At 45.1% G+C, this 18937-nt stretch overlaps 3 protein-coding genes across 9 annotated transcripts in view; all 3 read left to right on the top strand.

Moving 5' to 3' along the window:
- Positions 1–18937, top strand: part of LOC310701187 (uncharacterized protein) — a 267686-nt gene that overhangs the window by 171252 nt on the left and 77497 nt on the right. The gene's annotated exons all lie outside the window — the stretch shown is intronic.
- LOC310701382 (uncharacterized protein) lies at positions 1138–17532 on the top strand. 5 transcript variants are annotated; one of them, XM_083492164.1, is made up of 5 exons: positions 1138–1199; positions 2125–2300; positions 12545–12671; positions 14631–14720; positions 15333–17532. In XM_083492164.1, the coding sequence occupies exons 2-5, from the start codon at positions 2223–2225 to the stop codon at positions 16943–16945; spliced, it is 1908 nt and encodes a 635-aa protein (XP_083348290.1). In that variant the 5' UTR covers positions 1138–1199; positions 2125–2222; the 3' UTR covers positions 16946–17532. The 5 variants fall into 5 exon arrangements, with proteins under 5 accessions (XP_083348290.1, XP_083348292.1, XP_083348291.1 ...); XM_083492166.1 differs by lacking the exons at positions 12545–12671; positions 14631–14720 and adding exons at positions 2430–2556; positions 5189–5269; XM_083492165.1 differs by lacking the exons at positions 12545–12671; positions 14631–14720 and adding exons at positions 2430–2556; positions 5186–5269.
- LOC310701156 (uncharacterized protein) overlaps positions 10287–18937 on the top strand; it is a 61050-nt gene continuing 52399 nt past the window's right edge. For 2 of the 3 annotated variants that reach the window (XM_083491544.1, XM_083491542.1), the window contains exons 1-2: positions 10287–10394; positions 12225–12405. In XM_083491544.1, coding sequence (XP_083347670.1) covers positions 12331–12405 — 75 coding nt within the window. In that variant the 5' untranslated portion in view covers positions 10287–10394; positions 12225–12330. The remainder of the gene's footprint in view (positions 10395–12224; positions 12406–18937) is intronic. The other variant, XM_083491543.1, reaches the window with a different exon arrangement.

Genomic DNA, 18937 nt, shown 5'->3' with positions numbered 1-18937 from the left:
GAGGAGAGCGCAAAATATGGCCCATCACCTCCTGGCAAATAGATGGGGAAGAAATGGAGGCAGTGAGAGATTTTACTTTCTTGGGCTCCATGATCAGTGCAGATGGTGACAGCAGCCACGAAATTAAAAGACGCCTGCTCCTTGGGAGAAAGGCGATGGCAAACCTAGACAGCATCTTAAAAAGCAGAGACATCACCTTGTCAACAAAGGTCCGTATAGTAAAAGCCATGGTTTTCCCAGTAGTGATGTATGGAAGTGAGAGCTGGACCATAAAGAAGGCTGATCGCCAAAGAATGGATGCTTTTGAATTATGGTGTTGGAGGAGACTCTTGAGAGTCCCATGGACTGCAAGAAGATCAAACCTCTCCATTCTTAAGGAAATCAGCCCTGAGTGCTGACTGGAAGGACAGATCCTGAAGCTGAGGCTCCAATACTTTGGCCACCTCATGAGAAGAGAAGACTCCTTGGAAAAGACCCCGATGTTGGGAAAGATGGAGGGCACAAGGAGAAGGGGACGACAGAGGACGAGATGGTGGGACAGTGTTCTCGAAGCTACCAGCATGAGTTTGGCCAAACTGCGGGAGGCAGTGGAAGACAGGAGTTCCTGGCGTGCTCTGGTCCAGGGAGTCACGAAGAGTCGGACACGACTGAACAACAACAACAACAACAGTTAAAAGACTAGAAGAGCGTTTCTAAAGGGGGCGGGGGGGGGAGATGGATATTCCAAGGGGGTCACAGGTGAAGATCGTGTAAATGGGGGGGGGGCACAGCAGGAGACTCGGGGGGGGGCCACAGAGGGAAGTGAGAAGTGAAGAAAAGAAAGCAGAGAAGTGTCCCGTACTTCGCATTGGATTTATAAATAAAAACTATAAATTGACAAGCAAAACATTTAAATAGCTACCTTTCTACCGGCAGAAGGGGGGGGGGCAAGGAAGAAAAGAATGTCGGGAGGGGGCCATGGTCGGAAAAAGGCTGAGGGACACTGGGCTCCATTGGGGGGGGGGCGTCCTTCCCACTACATTCCTAGGACTCTGCTTCCAGGGGGAGGGGGGGCAATCTCCTGCCCCTCCCCTTGGGTCAATGAACTGGCTTCCTAGAGAGGCAGGAAGTGGCGGGGGGGGTAGAGTTAATGTTGGAGGGGTGGGGTCTCCATGCACATCCCCGGAAGAGAAGGAGGCCTGCAAAGGAGGAGGAAAAAGGTGCAATTTTTTGGGGGGGGGTGACATGGGGTGCAGGGAGGGAGAAGAATTTGCATTTCCTCCCCATGAATCTACAAACAGGGCAGGAGGGGGGAAGGTGAGGGGGGCATTAAAGCAAGGAACGGCTGCCCCCCCTTTCCCCCTGGGAATCAGGAGAAGCAATCTGAGCAAGGCGGGGGGGGGTCCTCTCCCCCAAACAAGGTTTGCATTGCAAGATCCTCTTGGAAGCGGAGAGATCAGCCAGACTCCGGGGGGGGGGGAGAGACATTTTGCTTCCCGAGACGAACCAGAGAAGGGTTCTCCCCCCACCCCACCCCCCATGCAACCTGACTGAGTCACGGAACCAGTTGTGCCAGTTTCACCCCACGACCGTGGGTCCCGGGGGCTGTGGGTGCCATTCAGTATGCATGGCCCTGGCACCGAAATTTGTGGGTCCCTGGCCCTTTCATGGGGAATTGGGTGGGTGCTCAGGGACCCAGGGATCTGGCACCTATGCATTGAAAGTCACCAGGTGACACCCCCCCCCCCATTTTAGACCCAGCCTCCTAACCCATTTTTGTGTATTTCTGCACACTCAGCCTGGAACACCCCCCTCCCTTGGCCTCCTCCTTCAGGGAGCCGGTCTGGGCGGGAGGGGAGAGAGAGTCAGATACACAAATACTTAAACCAAAAGTCAATCGTTTCTGTTGTGATAATCTCAAGTGTTTCAGAGCTTTCATAATTAGAATTTGGGAGTATTAATTTATTATTATTGGTATTTGTACAGTATTTGTAAAACGTACGCTCTCTGTGTAAATGTCTCCCACTCTAAATAAATCCGCCTTTCTATGAACTGCTCTCAGACCTCCGGGTATAGGGTGGTATAGAAATTCAATCAATAATAATATTAATAATAATAATAATTTTGGCATTTTTCTCCTAAAAGAGCTGCTCCCTGCTTTGAAGTTCATTGTGGCAACATCAGAGTCCTGGAAGTGGCCCAGTTTCACCTCCTTGTCCTCTGTCTCTTCCAAAGACAGCACAATGGCCTTAGAGGCACCATCGCTTGCACTGTCTCTTCTCAGAGGTGGAGTGGAAAGAGGAGCCAGGCAGCTTCCTCAGGTAGGGAAAGAGCAATGGGAGCAGGGAGGAGGGAAGAGGCACAGATGGGACCACCCAGCCTCCCTCTGTGTTGAGTGGGGTTGGTGGGGATCTAAGAGAAGCTCTGTCTTCTTCCTCTTCTTCTTCCAGGCCCTCTTGACCTTTGAGGAGGTGGCTGTGTTTTTCACAGAGGAGGAGTGGGCTTTGCTGGATCCTGGCCAACGAGCTCTGCACAAGGAAGTCATGGAGGAGAATTATGAGATGGTGGCCTCTCTAGGTGAGGGCACGTTTTTATTCCTCTTGGCTGCTAGACATTGGAGGTGTGAATCTGCTGTTTGAACCATTTATTCATGCTGTGTCTTCTACTTCGGAGACCCCTTGTAGCCGAGTAAGGTTGTCATCCATGAACACGGTCTTAATGGTGTGTTCGTAAGTGACTGTTGAGTTCAATTCTGGATCCACACATCCTCCTACATTGGGAACATTGATTTCTGTGCGGGAGTTAATCACAGTGAGGGTTTGCCAAATGTACTTTCCTCTTAGCTTGCTTCTCCCTTTTGTACTGAGTTTGTGCTTCTTCAAAGTCCATGACGCCTTTGGTAAAGGCTATTCTCCAATTGGAGCCAAATTTTCTGTGCTTATACTTCATTTTTATATATTTGCTTTGAAAGCGTCTTTAAACCTCTTTAGTCGTCTACCAGTATTTCACTTTCCATTCTTTTTTCTTTTCTTTTCATTATTTTTATAACAAAAAATTATTGCAAAGTAAATACATCAATACCAAGCCATACATAAAGAATAAACTTTTAAAAAGAAAAGAGAAAAAAAGAAGAAAAAATGTGAAGAAAAGTACAGTAAAATAATAGAGAAAAATATAATATTTCAATTCAATAAACACTATTTTACAAAATAATAGTGGTAATAGACTTCCATCACTCTCACACTTCCTTAACATTTCTTATTTTATCCGCATTTCATTATTATTTTCACCTTAATATATAGGGGTGTGTGTGTGTGTGTGTGTGTGTTTCCCCTTTTCCATTCACAAGGTCATTCTAGACACAGCCAGATTTTTATATTAGAACATTGTCTTTCTAAATAATCATTCAAGCACTTCCATTCCTTCTTGACTGTATTCATTGGCTTTAGTCTTATTATATCTGTCAGTTTGGCATAACCATTCCCCTTTAGTCGGTACCTGGTTACCCTTCCAGTACTTAGCCACCAGGATTCTCGCCGCAGATGTCATGTACAGGAAGAATTTAGTATTTTCTCTAGAAATTTCACTATTCAATATTCCCAAACGGTATGCTTCTGATCTTTTGCTATGTGAAGTTCTTAGTAACTTTTTTATTTCTTCATGGATCATGTCCCAGAGCTTTCTGATCTCTGGACATGTCTACCACATATGGTTTTGTTGTTTAGTCATTTAGTCGTGTCCGACTCTTTGTGACCCCATGGACCAGAGCACGCCAGGCACTCCTGTCTTCCACTGCCTCCCGCAGTTTGGTCAAACTTATGCTGGTAGCTTTGAGAACACTGTCCAACCATCTCATCCTCTGTCGTCCCCTTCTCCTTGTGCCCTCAATCTTTCCCACCATTAGGGTCTTTTCCAGGAGTTTTCTCATAAGGTGGCCAAAGTATTGGAGTCTGAGCTTCAGGATCTGTCCAGTGAGCACTCAGGGCCGATTTCATATGGTAGAAGGTTCCAATCTGCTTTAAAATTAATATTTTTTGTCCTCAGTTTTTTCCACTCTTTATATTCAATTACATAACCTAAGTCGTCCCATCTTGTTATGGCCTTTCCATTTTCCTCTGTTTCTATTTGAGTATTCTGTAACAGCATGTACATTCTGGAGAGAGTCTTTTGGTTGTTCTGTAAAACCTCCTTCTCTAAGATCGATGCTTTATTATCAAACCCTTTTAACATCTTATCTTTTTCGAAGGTCGCCCTAAGCTGGTAATATTCTAGCCAATTTATCCCTAGTTGTTTGAGTTCTTCAGACCTTTTCAGTTTCATCCACCAAGTCTATGTTAGTTGGTCAGTTACTGTTCATGTTATTCTTTTGAATGGCAGTTGACTCTATAGGCGATATCCACCAAGGGTTTTTTGTTATAACTTTGGATTTATTCCTCTCCAAAACTTTGAATAAGGCCTTCCTCACTAGGTGGTTCATGAAGCCTTTCTGTGCTTTTATTTTATCATGACATAAGTAGCCATGCCACCTGAAAACCTTGTCCCAGCCCTCTAAATCCAATACTTTGGTATTCCTAAGCAACATCCAGTCTTTCAGCCAAGTCCAGCATGCAGCCTCAAAGTATATTCTGAGGTCCGGGACCACGAACCCTCCTCTTTCTCTGGGTTCCATCAACAATTAAAATTTCATTCTTGCTTTTCTGCCCTGCCAAATAAAATTGGCCAGGCCCCTCTGCCAATCTTTAAAACATTTTGTCCCAATAATTGTTGGAATTGTCTGAAAGGCAAAGAGGATTTGGGGAAGTACTGTCATTTTAATCATTGATATTCTTTCCGTTCTTAAGTTGGGAATAGAATAGTTGCTTTGGAAGACGATAATCAGGCATCTGAACAACATGACAAGTCCAATGAAGTTGATGTTGAAGATTGTAGTTTATAGCAATGCTGTACTTTTGTCAGTAGGTAACTCTTCATAAACTGATATTGTGGTATGAAACCCTCACCCCCCAAAAAAAAATCCTATGTAAAATATAGAAAGAGACTGAAAGGTTAATAATGGTGGCATGAGGTTTCCTGGTCCACATCATTTATTAACTTTTAATGGTCCACCAAATACATTGCTGTCTTTGCTTCAAAAGATTAATACTTTTGTATATTTTTACAGTCACATATATATAAACAGCACTTCTGTTTTCCTTATTCCACATAGCAGAGACTCTGATACTCAAGTCTGAGCTCATCTCCTCGCTTGGAACAGAAAAATACAGGGATGTTGTCCCGGACAAATTGAGAGGTACATACTTCCACTTTGCTGTGAAGCTGTACCTTTGTATGTCTCCTTTCAGTGTGTAGGAATATAAAAAGAGCCCTTTTGGATCAGAACGAGGGCCCATCTTCTCCAGCATCCTGGTGCAGGTTTAGGTGATGTGTACAGTGGGTTGGACTGTATCAGGAATAAATTACAGATCAAGGAGGAAGCAGAAAACTGAATACAGAGGTGCAGCATTTTCACAGGAGGGGGAAAGTGTGTCCCTTCAGATGTGGCTGCACCACACCTCCCGCCATCCCTGGTCATTGGCTACAACTCCCATCATCCCTGGTCATTGGCTGCAACTCCCATCATCCCTGGTCTTTGCTTGGGTCGATGGTACTTAGAGTTCAACCACATCTGGAGGGCCATAGATGCCTCACCTCAGCACAGAAAGTTTCTCTTGGTTTTCAGTGTTAATGGGAGTTGAAGGTAGAACTGGATACTAAGGGTTCTTGAGACTATTTTCAGATTTCCTTTCCTTTCGTATAAATTTGGTACATAGGAGTGGGAAGAATACTGGAGGTGTTAAAAGAAGAGAAGGTCTGATTGGTCTTGTTTTGTTTTAACTTCTCTGGTTTTCTTCCTTGAATACCTAACAATGTTATCTTTCTCTCCCACTTTAAACCAGGTGATGGAGAAGGCAATCAGAATCTTGAGGGGCCATCTGTAAAGTACTTCAGTGTGAGTGAACACCTTAGCACACATCTACAAACTAACACTGGGGAGAAACTCTTTAAATGTATGGAGTGTGGGAAGAGTTTCAGTGAAATTGGAATACTTACCATACATCAAGGAATTCACACAAAGGAGAAACAATTTAGATGTATGGAGTGTGGAAAGAGCTTCAGGAAGAATGGAACTCTTTCAAGACATCAACGAACTCACACAGGGGAGAAACCATTTAAATGTTTGGAGTGTGGGAAGAGCTTCAGTGAGAATGGATCTCTTGCAAAACATCAACGAACTCACACAGGGGAGAAACCATTTAAATGTATGGATTGTGGGAAGGGTTTCATTGAGAGAGGAGCTCTCACAAAACATCAACGAACTCATACAGGGGAGAAACCATTTAAATGTATGGAGTGCGGAAAGAGCTTCAGTGAAAATGGAAAACTTACTGTACATCAACGAACTCACACAGGGGAGAAACCATTTAAATGTATGGAGTGTGGAAAGAGCTTCATCTGTAGTTGGAAACTCACCGAGCACCAACAGAGTCACACCGGGGAGAAACCATTTAAATGTAAGGATTGTGGGAAGGGTTTCAGTGAAGGTGCAAAACTGACAATACATCAACGAACTCATATAGGGGAGAAACCATATAAATGTATGGAGTGTGGGAAGGGTTTCATTCAGTGTGGAGCTCTTACAACGCATCTACGAACTCACACAGGAGAGAAACCCTTTAGATGTATGGTGTGTGGACAGAGCTTCAGTTACAATGGAATACTTACTGTACATGAACGAACTCATACGGGTGAGAAACCATTTAAATGTATGGAGTGTGGGAAGGGTTTCATTGAGAGTGGAGCTCTTAGAAAACATCAACGAACTCACACAGGGGAGAAACCATATAAATGTTTGTATTGTGGGAAGTGCTTCAGTCAGAGTGGAGCTCTTACAAGACATAAACGATCTCATACAGGGGAGAAACCATTTAAATGTTTGGAGTGTGGAAAGAGCTTTATTTGTAGTTGGAAACTTACTGTGCACCAACATAGTCACACCGGAAAAACCATTTAAATGTATGGATTGTGGAAAGGGTTTCAGTGAAGGTAGGCAGCTTACAAGACATCCACAAACACATACATGGGGGTAACCGTATAAATGTTTGGCGTGTGGAAAGAGTTTCAGTGAACCTTCAAATTTGCCCATACATCTACAAACTCACATGAGAGAAACCTGTAGTGTGTGCATAGAGCTTCAGTCACAGTGGAATACAGTGGTACCTCAGGTTAAGAACTTAATTCGTTTTGGAGGTCTGTTCTTAACCTGAGGTACCACTTTAGCTAATGGGGCCTCCCGCTGCCACCCCACGATTTCTGTTCTCATCCTGAAGTAAAGTTCTTAACCCGTCTGTAACCTGAAGCACCTGTAACCCGAGGTACCACTGTACTTACTGTACATGAATGAACCATTTAAATATATTGATCACGGGAAGAGTTTCAGTGAGAGTGGAGCTCTTACAACACATCAACGAACTCACAGAAGAGAGAAACCATTTAAATGTATGGATTGTGGAAGCTGCTTCAGTAAGAGTGTAACTCTTAGTAAACATCAACGATCTCACAGACAGTGACGGATTTACGTATAAGCTAAACAAGCTATAGCTTAGGGCCTCACTCTCTTGGGGCCCCCAAAAAAATTTGAAGGAAAAAACCTGGATGTACATTTCCAAAATATAAGATAAAAAATAAAACCAACATACAGGAACAGTGTTTTGTGTTGTGTAGGTGCCTATGATGAAAAATATTCATCTTTATTAGTAGGCTTATATTATTACTTGCATTCAGAAGCGAACGCAACCTGCGTCTGTGAGGGTCACGATTCGCTGCTTCTGCACATGACGTCATTTTTACCGTATGCGCAAGCGGCAAAACCTGGAAGTAATGCGCTCCGTTACTTCCAGGTTGCTGCAGCGCGCAACCCGAAAATACTTCTCCTGAAGCTACTTCAACCCGAGGTATGACTCTACAGTTCCCTATTACCCCCACTTGCTACAATAATACTATATATAAATATTATAATTATATTAAATATTTTACTTACATTTTTTAAAATGTCACCCAGATGTTACAAAGACAGATACTTCTTCTGTGATCATTCGTAGCTGAGAAGGAGAAAAAGCCATCCTTTCCTCGTCTGGCTCTTTGTCCCATTCAGACTTCTCAGCACCGTTCTGGGCGGCTATGTCCCCGACAACAGTGGTGTTTAGGAAGCAGGATTGGCTCTGGAATCCTAGAACTGTAGAGTTGAAAGGGACTCTAAGGGTCAAGTCCAACTCCCTGTTATAGGAACAGCACCATAAAGCCCATTTTTATAACTGCAAGAAAGGAACAATGAAAACACAGAAAGACTGGAACGGTTGTCTTATTGTGCACAAAGTAAGCTTTAAACTGTCCTATGTTGTTTATATTTTATGAATTGATTGTTTTGCAATAGCTTCTCATTCATGGCTACGTTAACGACAAAGTGGATAAAATCCCTGGTGGCAGCTGGAATAAAGGAGGTGCTGAGGGGAACAACCAACATGGCGAGGGAAGGTGGCACAGGGAAATGTGGGCATTGTCAGTGGTTTTAGGAGAGTCATCTCCCTGTGGAGAGAGGGATCTCTGTTCCCACGTTTTTGATGTTTCATGTTTTATCATGTTTTTAATATTCTGTTGGGAGCTGTCCAGAGTGGCATAAATAATATTTATACCCCAGAGGGTATAAATAATAAATTATTATTGTTGCTATTACTATTGGCCCATGTTTCAGAAATCTGTAGAAAGAGCTGGCAGTATAGGAGGCTGAAAGCAGAGTTCATACGGAGCTGCTCCTCCCTCTGCCGGCATTGAGCATTTGCCCCTGACATGAAGCAGCCACAGCAGGTCTGCAAGCTGCCCACAGTTGGACTTCACCCCCAAAGGCCCCCTCCTCCATCGCCCCCAAGACAGACGGATGCCAACAGGGTCTCTCTGCCTGCCAGGATTGCACCTGGGACCTCCTGAATGCAAAGCATTGAATTCGAGGCCTTTATTAATACAACAACATTCATTTATTCAAAGTAAATACAGCTTTGTCCACTGCCATAATATCACAGAATGACCACTCCAGTCCTCAGTTCCACATCACGGTCATGTTGGCTCCCCCAACACCCTCAATAGGAGCCGAACTACTGATATGCTTGGCTAGACATTTCCAATCATTATAATCTCCACAAATACCTCCGAGATGATGATGGCATTAAAATACCCTGTTCTTCAATAAAGGGAGATCGGATTGTGTCAAAAGGTATCTTTTTTGGAGATGCTTTTGATTAGGCGGTATGTGTGGTGTTCCGATAGAGCAATGGTCCAAAGGTTATTGATCCAAGCCTCTATTGTTATTTTAGAGGTTTCCTTTCATTGTTGGGCAATAACTCTAGTGGCTGTGAACAGAAATGAAATAAATTATTTAGACTGAAGCATAAGATTTGGGGTCAAATCTAGTCATAATAAGACAAGTGCTGAATAAGGACGGATAGATTGTTTAGAGATTTTGGAGGTCAGATAAAAAACTTTTCCCCAGAAGCCATACACCCCCACCAAACGTGAAAATAGGAATCTGAGACCTCTGCATGCAAAGCAACGACTCTATCACTGAGTTGTATCCCCCCCCCAGTAACAGTCTAACTTTCTCCATCAGCTCCCCCTTTTTAAAAAAGGTACGCATTGTATTGACACGGGTGGCACTGTGGTCTAAACCACTGAGCCTCTTGGGCTAGCCAATTGGAACGTCGGCGGTTTGAATCCCCACAACGGGGTGAGCTCCGTCCCAGCTCCTGCCAACCTAGCAGTTCGAAAGCACACCAGTGCAAGTAGATAAACAGGTTCCACTGCAGCAGGAAGGGAAACGGCATTTCCCTGCGCTCTGGCTTTCGTCATGGTGCTCCATTGCACCACAAGCGGTTCAGTCCTGCTGGCCACATGACCTGGAAACCGGACAAACGCCGTCTCCCTCGGCCTGAAAGTGAGATGCTAGTCGCCTTTGAATGGATTTAACCATCCAGGGAGGACCACCTTTTAGGGTTGTCTTCCGTTACTGCTCTAAACCCCTTTCCAGGAGGAGGCTTTTCAAAAATTGGGGGGGGGGGTGTTGTCTTTCGCTGCCTCTGCGGGGAATTGAACCCATGAATTTCTCACTAAATACACGGGAATATAGAGCTTGCCGGCTGGGAAGGGAATTTTTGTTTGCAGGGAGGGGGAGGGGGATCTCCTGCCCCTCCCCTCCCTCTGGGTCATTGAGCTCCGCTTCCTAGAGAGGCAGGAAGTTATTTTCTGTGGCGGGGGGAGGCTATTTGGAGGGGAGGGGTCTCCATCCTCATTGGCAGAAGAGAAGCGGACTTGGAGAAGAGGAGAAAGAGGTGCCGCATATTGGGGGGTTATTTGGGGAGGGGGGGGAAGAAGGATTTGCTTTCCCTCTCCTTGAATCTACAAAGCGGGCAGCTGGGAAAGGAGGCGGGAGGATTGAGGGGGTGTGTGCAAAGAAAGCAGGGAGGGGCTCCGCTCTTTCCCTGTGGGAATAATTGGGGGGGGGCTGGATGCAGGCCATCCTGTTGCAAAGTGAGGTCCTCCCCACAGGGATTGCATTGCAAGATCCTTTTCGAAGCGCAGCGAAGGCACTTGAGACGAACCACAAAAGGGTGCCCCCCCCCAGTGCGCCCTAACTATAAAGGGATTTGCAGCCCCAACCTGTTCATATTGACTCAAAAGTCAGTCCTCCGTTCAAAGGGGGGGCAGCCCCATTCCACCTAGTGATGCTCCTCTCTGCTTAACAGCTTCCATCTCCCTTCTCACTGCTGCCCCCCCCATCGCTCCCCCCAGGCTCTGCCTTCGTCAGGGGGCCGGTCTGGGCGGGGGCGGGGGGCTGAGCTCCTCCAGGACCCTGATCTGCCCCCCCCCCCGAAATCTGCTGCTGAAGCCCCTGCCTCAGTGGGGCGGAGATCGGGAGGGCAAGCAGGGGAGAGGAAGTGGAAGCAGCTGGAGAACAGAGTCGCCTCTGGATTGGGGGAGAGGGGGGAGATTTCGAATTGGGTGGGGGGTGAGAGATGGACAGTTCCCTTGACATTCCCTTGACATTGGCTTCCGGAGCTTCCTGAGTAAGAAAGAGGCTGATGTGAGAAGGAAGCAAAAGAAAACAAGAATTTGCTTCTTGGGAAGGGGGAGGCCCCCCAGCTCCCCTTTCAGAAATCCTAGTCTGGCCAAAGCTGAGGTTGCTTTGGCACAAAGGAAAGAGCCTTGTTGGGTTTCCCATGTTGGGGTGGGGGGTTGCTGTGCTGCTTTTGTGTCCCAAAACTGGAGGGAAGAGGAACATTTTCCATTTCCTGAAGCATGAAAAAGCACCTCATCACTTTCCCTCCTGCTTGGCAAATAGAAGGGGTAGAAATGGAGGCAGTGAGAGATTTTACTTTCTTGGGCTCCATGATCACTGCAGATGGTGACAGCAGTCACAAAATTAAAAGACGCCTGCTTCTTGGGAGAAAAGCAATGACAAACCTAGACAGCATCTTAAAAAGCAGAGACATCACCTTGCCAACAAAGTTCCGTATAGTTAAAGCTCTGGTTTTCCCAGTAGTGATGTATGGAAGTGAGAGCTGGACCATCAAGAAGGCTGATCACCGAAGAATTGATGCTTTTGAATTCTGGTGCTGGAGGAGACTCTTGAGAGTCCCATGGACTGCAAGAAGATCAAACCTATCCATTCTTAAGGAAATCAGCCCTGAGTGCTCACTGGAAGGACAGATCCTGAAGCTGAGGCTCCAAGACTTTGGCCACCTCCTGAGAAGAGAAGACTCCCTGGAAAAGACCCTGATGTTGGGAAAGATGGAGGGCACAAGGAGAAGGGGACGACAGGACGAGATGGTTGGACAGTGTTCTGGTGTGCTCTGGTCTATGGGGTCACGAAGAGTTGGACACGACTCAACAACTAAACAACAACAACAACAACAACTATTTCATATATGTTTCATAATATGTTTGGATTTTGCATTTGTAATTAGAATTTATGAGTATTGATTTATTAGTACTGGTATTTGTAATTTGTAAAAGGTATGCTATCTGTGTAAATGTCTCCCACCTTTCTATGAACCACTGAGACATCCGGGTATAGGGTGGAATATAAATTCAATTATGTAATAATAATAATAATAATAATAATAATAATAATAATAATTTCTGCATTTTTGTCCTTAAAGACCTGCTCCCTGCATTGAAGTGCATCGTGGCAACAGCTGAGAGAGTCCCAGAAGTGGCCCAGTTTACGCCTCCTCCTCCTCCTCTGTCATTTCCACTGGCAACGCAATGGCCTCTGAGACCCCCTCTGAACGGCCTCTTCTCAGAGGTGGAGTGGAAAGAGGAGCCAGGCAGCTTCCTAAGGTAGGGAAAGAGCAATGGGAAATCAGTAGAAGGGAAGAGGCACAGATGGGACCACCCAGCCTCCCTCTGTGTTGAGTGGGGATGATGGGGATCTAAGAGAAACTCTGTCTTCTTCCTCTTCTTCTTCCTCTTCTTTCAGGCCCTCTTGACCTTTTTGGAGGTGGCTGTGTTTTTCACGGAGGAGGAGTGGGTTCTGCTGGATCCAGGCCAAAGAGCTCTGTACAAGGAAGTCATGGAGGAGAATTATGAGATGGCAGCCTTTCTAGGTGAGGGTACATTTTTATTCCTCTTGGCCGTTAGACGTTGGAAGTGTGAAACTGTTATTTGAGCCATTTATTCATGTCATGTCTTCTTCTTTGGCGAATCCTTGTAGTCAAGTCTTCCATGAACACGGTCTTAATGGTGTGTCCGTAAGTGACTGTGGAGTCCAATTCTGGATCCATACATCCTTCCACAGTGGGGACATAGGTTTCCGGGCGGGAGTTAATCACAGTGAAGTTTTGCCAAACATGCTTTCCTCTTAGCTTGTTTCTTCCTTTTGGCCTGAGCTTGTGTTTCTTCAAAGTCCATGAAGCCTTTGGTAAAGGCAGTTTTCCACTTGTCACTCTTGCAGGCCAGTGTTTTCTATGCCTATGCTTCATTTTTTTAGATTTGCCTTGAGAGTATCTTGAAGCCTCTTTTTTTGTTGTCCGAAGTTGATGTTGAAGATTGTAGTTTATAGCAACGCTGTACTTTTGTCAGTAGGTAACTCTTCATAAGCTGATATTGTGGTATGAATTCCCCAAAAATACCTAAAAAGGGAAACTCTACAAAGAGACTCACAGGTTAATAATGGTGGCATGAGGTTTCATTTATTAGCTTTTAATGGGCCAGCAGATACTTTATTGTCTTTGCTTCAAAAGATTAATATTTTTGTATATTTTTAGAGTCATATAAAGTAATATCTGTGGTTACAAACAGTCCTTCTTGTGAAAGCTTCGGGTTACGTGCTCCGCTAACCCGGAAGTAGGTGTTCCTGGTTGCAAACTTTGCACCAGGATGTGAGTGGAATCGCCCCATTAGCGAAACTGTGCCTCAGGTTAAGAACTGTTTTGAGTTGAGAACGGACCTCTGGAACGAAGTTCATAACCAGTTGTACCACTGTATTACCACAAACTCCCATCTCTTGTGGGGGCGCAATTAGTGCCAACGCCTTCTGTCAAGAGTTTGGGTGTAATCCTTGACGCCTCCTTTTCTATGGAAGCACAGGTTGCAGCCACAGCAAAGGCGGCATTTTTCCATCTCCGCCAAGCTAAGCAGTTGGCTCCTTACCTCTCTCGCCCTGATTTAGCCACTGTGATCCAAGCGACAGTCACCTCCAGGCTTGATTATTGTAACTCGCTTTACGTGGGACTGCCCTTGAAGCTGACCCCAAAACTCCAGCAGATCCAGAATGCCGTGACAAGACTCCTTATGGGGTCCTTGCCACGGGATCACATTCATCCAGTGCTATAACAGCTGCACTGGCTCCTGGTGGAGTACAGGATCATGTTTATGGTGCTGGTTTTAACCTTTAAAGCCCTATACAGCCTAGGACCCTCTTACCTTTGGGACCACCGCTCCTGGTATGCCCTACAGAGGACCTTACAGTTTGCAAATAATAACATCCTGGAGATCCCGTGCCTCAGGGAGATTAGGCTGGCCAGGACCTTTTCGGCCTTGGCCCCAGTCTGGTGGAACGCTATGCCACAGGAGATTTGGGCCCTGCGAGATTTGACATCTTTCTGCAGGGCCTGTTAGACAGAGTTGTTCCGCCAGGCCTTTGATCATGGCTCAGCCTGACTCTCCTCTTTTTGTATAAGAACTAGTACAAAAAAGGCCTCCCAGCATTCTCACAGGCCCATATAAGATCAGCGTACATAGTTGGGCCTGATGAGCATTTACTGTTCCCAACGCTAACCCTATGGAAAGCCATCTAATTAGAAATTATTTTGATTCCAACCTGTTTTTTGGACGTAATATAATTATTGTTTGATTTTATATCAATGTTACATATTTGATGTTAGCCACCCTGAGCCAAGTCTCAGCCAGGGAGGGCGGGATACAAATAAAAGTTGTTTTATTATTATTATTATTATTAAATAAAAGTTGTTTTATTATTATTATTATTATTATTATTATTATTATTATTATTACTACTACTACTACTACTACTACTACTAATACAGCACTTACGTTTTACTTAGTCCACATAGCAGAGACTTTGATACTCAAGTCTGAGCACACCTCGCTTGGAACAGAAAATTATAGGGATGCTGTCCTGGACCAGTTCAGAGGTACATACTTCCACTGTTTTGCTGTGAGACTGTAATTTTCTATGTCTCCTTTCAGTGTGTAGGGATATAAATAGAGCCTTTTTGGATCAGAACTAGGGCCCATCTTCTCCAGCATCCTGGTGCAGGTTTAGGTGATGTGAACAGTTGGGTGGAATGTATCAGTGAGATATTACAGATCAGGGAGGAAGGAGAAAACTGAATACAGAGTCATAGCATTTTCACAGGAGGAGGAAGATGGAGAAAGTGTGTCCCTTCAGATGTTGCTGCACTACAACTCCCGCCATCCCTGGTCATTGGCCATCTTTACTTGGGTTGATGGTACTTAGAGTCCAACCACATCTGGAGGGCCATAGATGCCTCATCTCAACATAGAAGGTTTCTCTTGGTGCTCAGTGTTACATGGGAGTTGAAGGTAGAACTGGACACTAAGGGTTCTTGAGACTATTTTCAGATTTCCTTTCCTTTCCTAAAAAATTGGTACATAGCAGAGAGAGGAATGCTGGAGGTGTTAAAAGAAGAGAAGGTGCTGATTGGTCTTGCTGTGTCTTAAGTTCTCTGGTTCTCTTCCTTGAAGACCTAACAATATTATCTTTCTCTCCCACTTTAAACCAGGTGATGAAGAAGGCAATCAGAATTTTGAGGAGCCATCTGTAAATTACTTCAGTGTGAGTGAACACCTTAGCACACATCTACAAACTAACACAGAGGGGAAACCATTTAAATGTGTGGAGTGTGGAAAGTGCTTCAGACGGAATGGAACTCTTACAACACATCTACGAATTCATACAGGGGAGAAACCCTTTAAATGTACGGAGTGTGGAAAGAGCTTCCGTCACAGTGTATCTCTCACAAAACACCAACAAATTCACAAAGGGGAGAAGCCCTTTAAATGTATTGAGTGTGGAAGGAGCTTCAGGCAGTGTTCACACCTTACTAAACATCAACGAACTCACACAGGGGAGAAACCATTTAAATGTATGGAGTGTGGAAAGAGCTTCAGTCACAGTGGAGATCTTAAAAGACATCTACAGACTCACACAGGGGAGAAACCATTTAAATGTATGGAGTGTGGGAAGAACTTCAGTGAAAATGGAAAACTTAACATACATCTACGATCTCATACAGGGGAAAAACCATTTAGCTGTATGGAGTGTGGAAAGAGCTTCAGTGAAAGCGGAAATCTTAGCGTTCATCAACGAATTCACACAGGTGAGAAACCATTTAAATGTATGGAGTGTGGGAAGTGCTTCAGTGAGAATGGAACTCTTACAAGACATCAGCGAACTCACACAGGGGAGAAACCATATAAATGTGTGGAGTGTGGAATGTGCTTCATTTGTAGTTCGAGACTCACTGTGCATCAGCAAAGTCATACCGGGGAGAAACCATTTAAATGTTTGGAGTGTGGCAAGTGTTTCCTTCAGTGCTCACACCTTACTATACATCAACGATATCACACAGGGGAGAAACCCTTTAAATGTATTGAGTGTGGAAAGAGCTTCAGACAGTGTTCACACCTTACTAGACATCAACGAACTCACACTGGGGAGAAACCATTTAAATGTATGGAATGTGGGAAGAGCTTCAGTCACAGTGGCGGTCTTACAACACATCTACAGACTCACACAGGGGAGAAACCATTTAAATGTATGGAGTGTGGGAAGAGCTTCAGTGAAAATGGAAAACTTACCATACATGTACGGAAACATACAGGGGAAAAACCATTTAAATGTATGGAGTGTGGAAAGAGCTTCAGCGAAAGCGGAAATCTTACCGTACATCAACGAATTCACACAGGGGAGAAACCGTTTAAATGTGAGGAGTGTGGGCAGAGCTTCAGTCGGAATGGAACTCTTACAACACATCTACGAATTCATACGGGGGAGAAACCATATAAATGTATGGAGTGTGGGCAGAGCTTCAGTGACAATGGATACCTTACTGTACATCAACGAACTCATACAGGGGAGAAACCATTTAGATGCATGGAGTGTGGGAAGTGCTTCAGTCACAGTGGAAATTTGAGACAGCATCAGCGAATTCACACAGGGGTGAACCCATATAAATGTATGGAGTGTGGAAAGAGCTTCACTGAGAGTGGAACGCTTAGAAAACATCAACAGACTCACACAGGAGAGAAACCATATAAATGTATTGAATGTGGAAAAAGCTTCATCTGTAGTGGAACACTTAGAAATCACCAACGGACTCACACAAGGGAGTAACCATGTAGGCGTATGGAGTGTGGAAAGAACTTCAGTCGGAAGATTCTTTTTTTTTTTTTTGCGACCCCACCACATGTGAAACTGAAGTGCTTCAGTTTAATAAAGTACATACAAAATGTTTACAGACTCATAGGGGAGAAACCATTTAGGTGTATGGAGGGTAGAAAGTTTTCCCCTCAAGAGTTCACTTCTTCCTTCAGATGAACAGGTTCCTATAGGCAGAAATCAAATCTAAACGCATTATGTGTATGTGATATTCTGGTGTTTCAATGTAAAGTTGTACATTCATGTAGTAAAGTAATGAAGGTAACGTCTCATAATACTTAGTAATGTATAAGCTGCTTTGTATTGTTAGATAGGGAGAAGGAGTGTGAATCTGGAGTTGTGTTTAGTGATGATGGCCTAAGAGTCGGCTGAATTTCAGTCTTTGGTCGAGAGAGTTGATGTTTGGAGTTAGGAATGGATAGTTGTGAAAATGGGAGTGTGAGATTCGTGGTGTTGCTTTGCAAAAAGAGTTGGTTAAACTAGTATAGGAACGGTGGCATGAGGCGCATTGTTTTAACTGCAATAAAGCAACAAATAAGAAACAGGCTGAAAGCAACTTCTTATCTGCATAAAGTAAACCTGAATACTGTACATGGTCTGTAGGTCATACATTAATAGTGCTGCTATGCCTCCTCATTCTGTGAAGGGCAAAGTGTTCAGATAAAACATAGCTGGTGGCAGCAGGAGTAAAGGGGGTGTTTAGTGGAAGAGGCAGGAAAGTCTCAGCTCTTAGCTGTGCATTTTGCATGAGGTGGGAAGGTGGCAACAGGGCAGTGGGGGTCTAGAAGCATACCTACTATTAAAGCAGGGACGCAGGTGGCACTGTGGGTTAAACCAGTGTTTCCCAACCTTTTTTGGGCAAAGGCACACTTGTTTCATGAAAAAAATCTCGAGGCACACCACCATGCCAGATGGGGAAAGGTCACTTTTTACTTATGTAAAAAAAATAAAAAAATAGTAACAGCATAGAAGGTAATGGTTATCTCTTTGATGTCTGATGGGAGGGCATTCCACAGGGCGGGCGCCACTACCGAGAAGGCCCTCTGCCTGGTTCCCTGTAACCTCACTTTTCACAGTGAGGGAACCACCAGAAGGCCCTTGGCACTGGATCTCAGTGTCTGGGCTGAACGATGGTGGCGGAGACGCTACTTCAGGTATACTGGACCGAAACCGCTTAGGGCTTTAAAGGTCAGCACCAACACTTTGAATTGTGCTCGGAAAGGTACTGGGAGCCAATGTAGGTCTTTCAAGACTGTCGTTATGTGGTCTCGGCGGCAGGTAGCAGCGCTCACAGCTTACGGACTGCACCGTGTAACAGGTGTCTGGCCCAGCAGCCTAAGGCGGACAAGCCACTGAAACAGGCATTCAGAATCCATTCATTTCATAAAACCTGCAGGGCTCAATCTCTGTGTTTGTGTATGTGTGTGTTTCTGTTTTGCCCAAGGGTCTGGGGGTGGGAGAGAGCTCTTTAGCATGATGCTTTTAAAACAATTAAATTATCAACAAACAAACCTGATGATACGAATAGCAACGTCAGGTGCTACCGGGGGGGGGGGAGAGAAGGGGGCCTACTCGGAAGTAAATACTGCATCCAGGCGCAATTAGCGCTGATTTAAGGTGCACCAATACTGCCTAAAAACCTCACCAAAGATATGCAACAAAGCGCTTCGTTGCAGAGGGGAGAGTTTGTGCACCGTGGAGGCTGGAGGGCTTCTATTCTACATGCGGGGGTTGGGGGGCGAGGAAAATGTGCTCCGTGGGGGGGCGGGGAAGGCAAGAAAAGGAGCTGAGCTCTAACTATAGGCTCCCACGCTTGAGCAGTCCCGACTCGGTGGGGCGGACCACCCTCTCTCCTGGAGGAGGAGGAGGAAGAGGAGGAGGAGATTCCCATCCACGGCGTGGCCTCCCGCGCTCCTGAACGGGAAATCTCTGCAGCCTTGAGCCGCC

This window comes from Podarcis liolepis (assembly GCF_965112155.1).
Source record: "Podarcis liolepis genome assembly, chromosome: 2".
NCBI lineage: Eukaryota > Metazoa > Chordata > Lepidosauria > Squamata > Lacertidae > Podarcis > Podarcis liolepis.
This window is presented reverse-complemented; position numbering and strand designations above follow the sequence as displayed.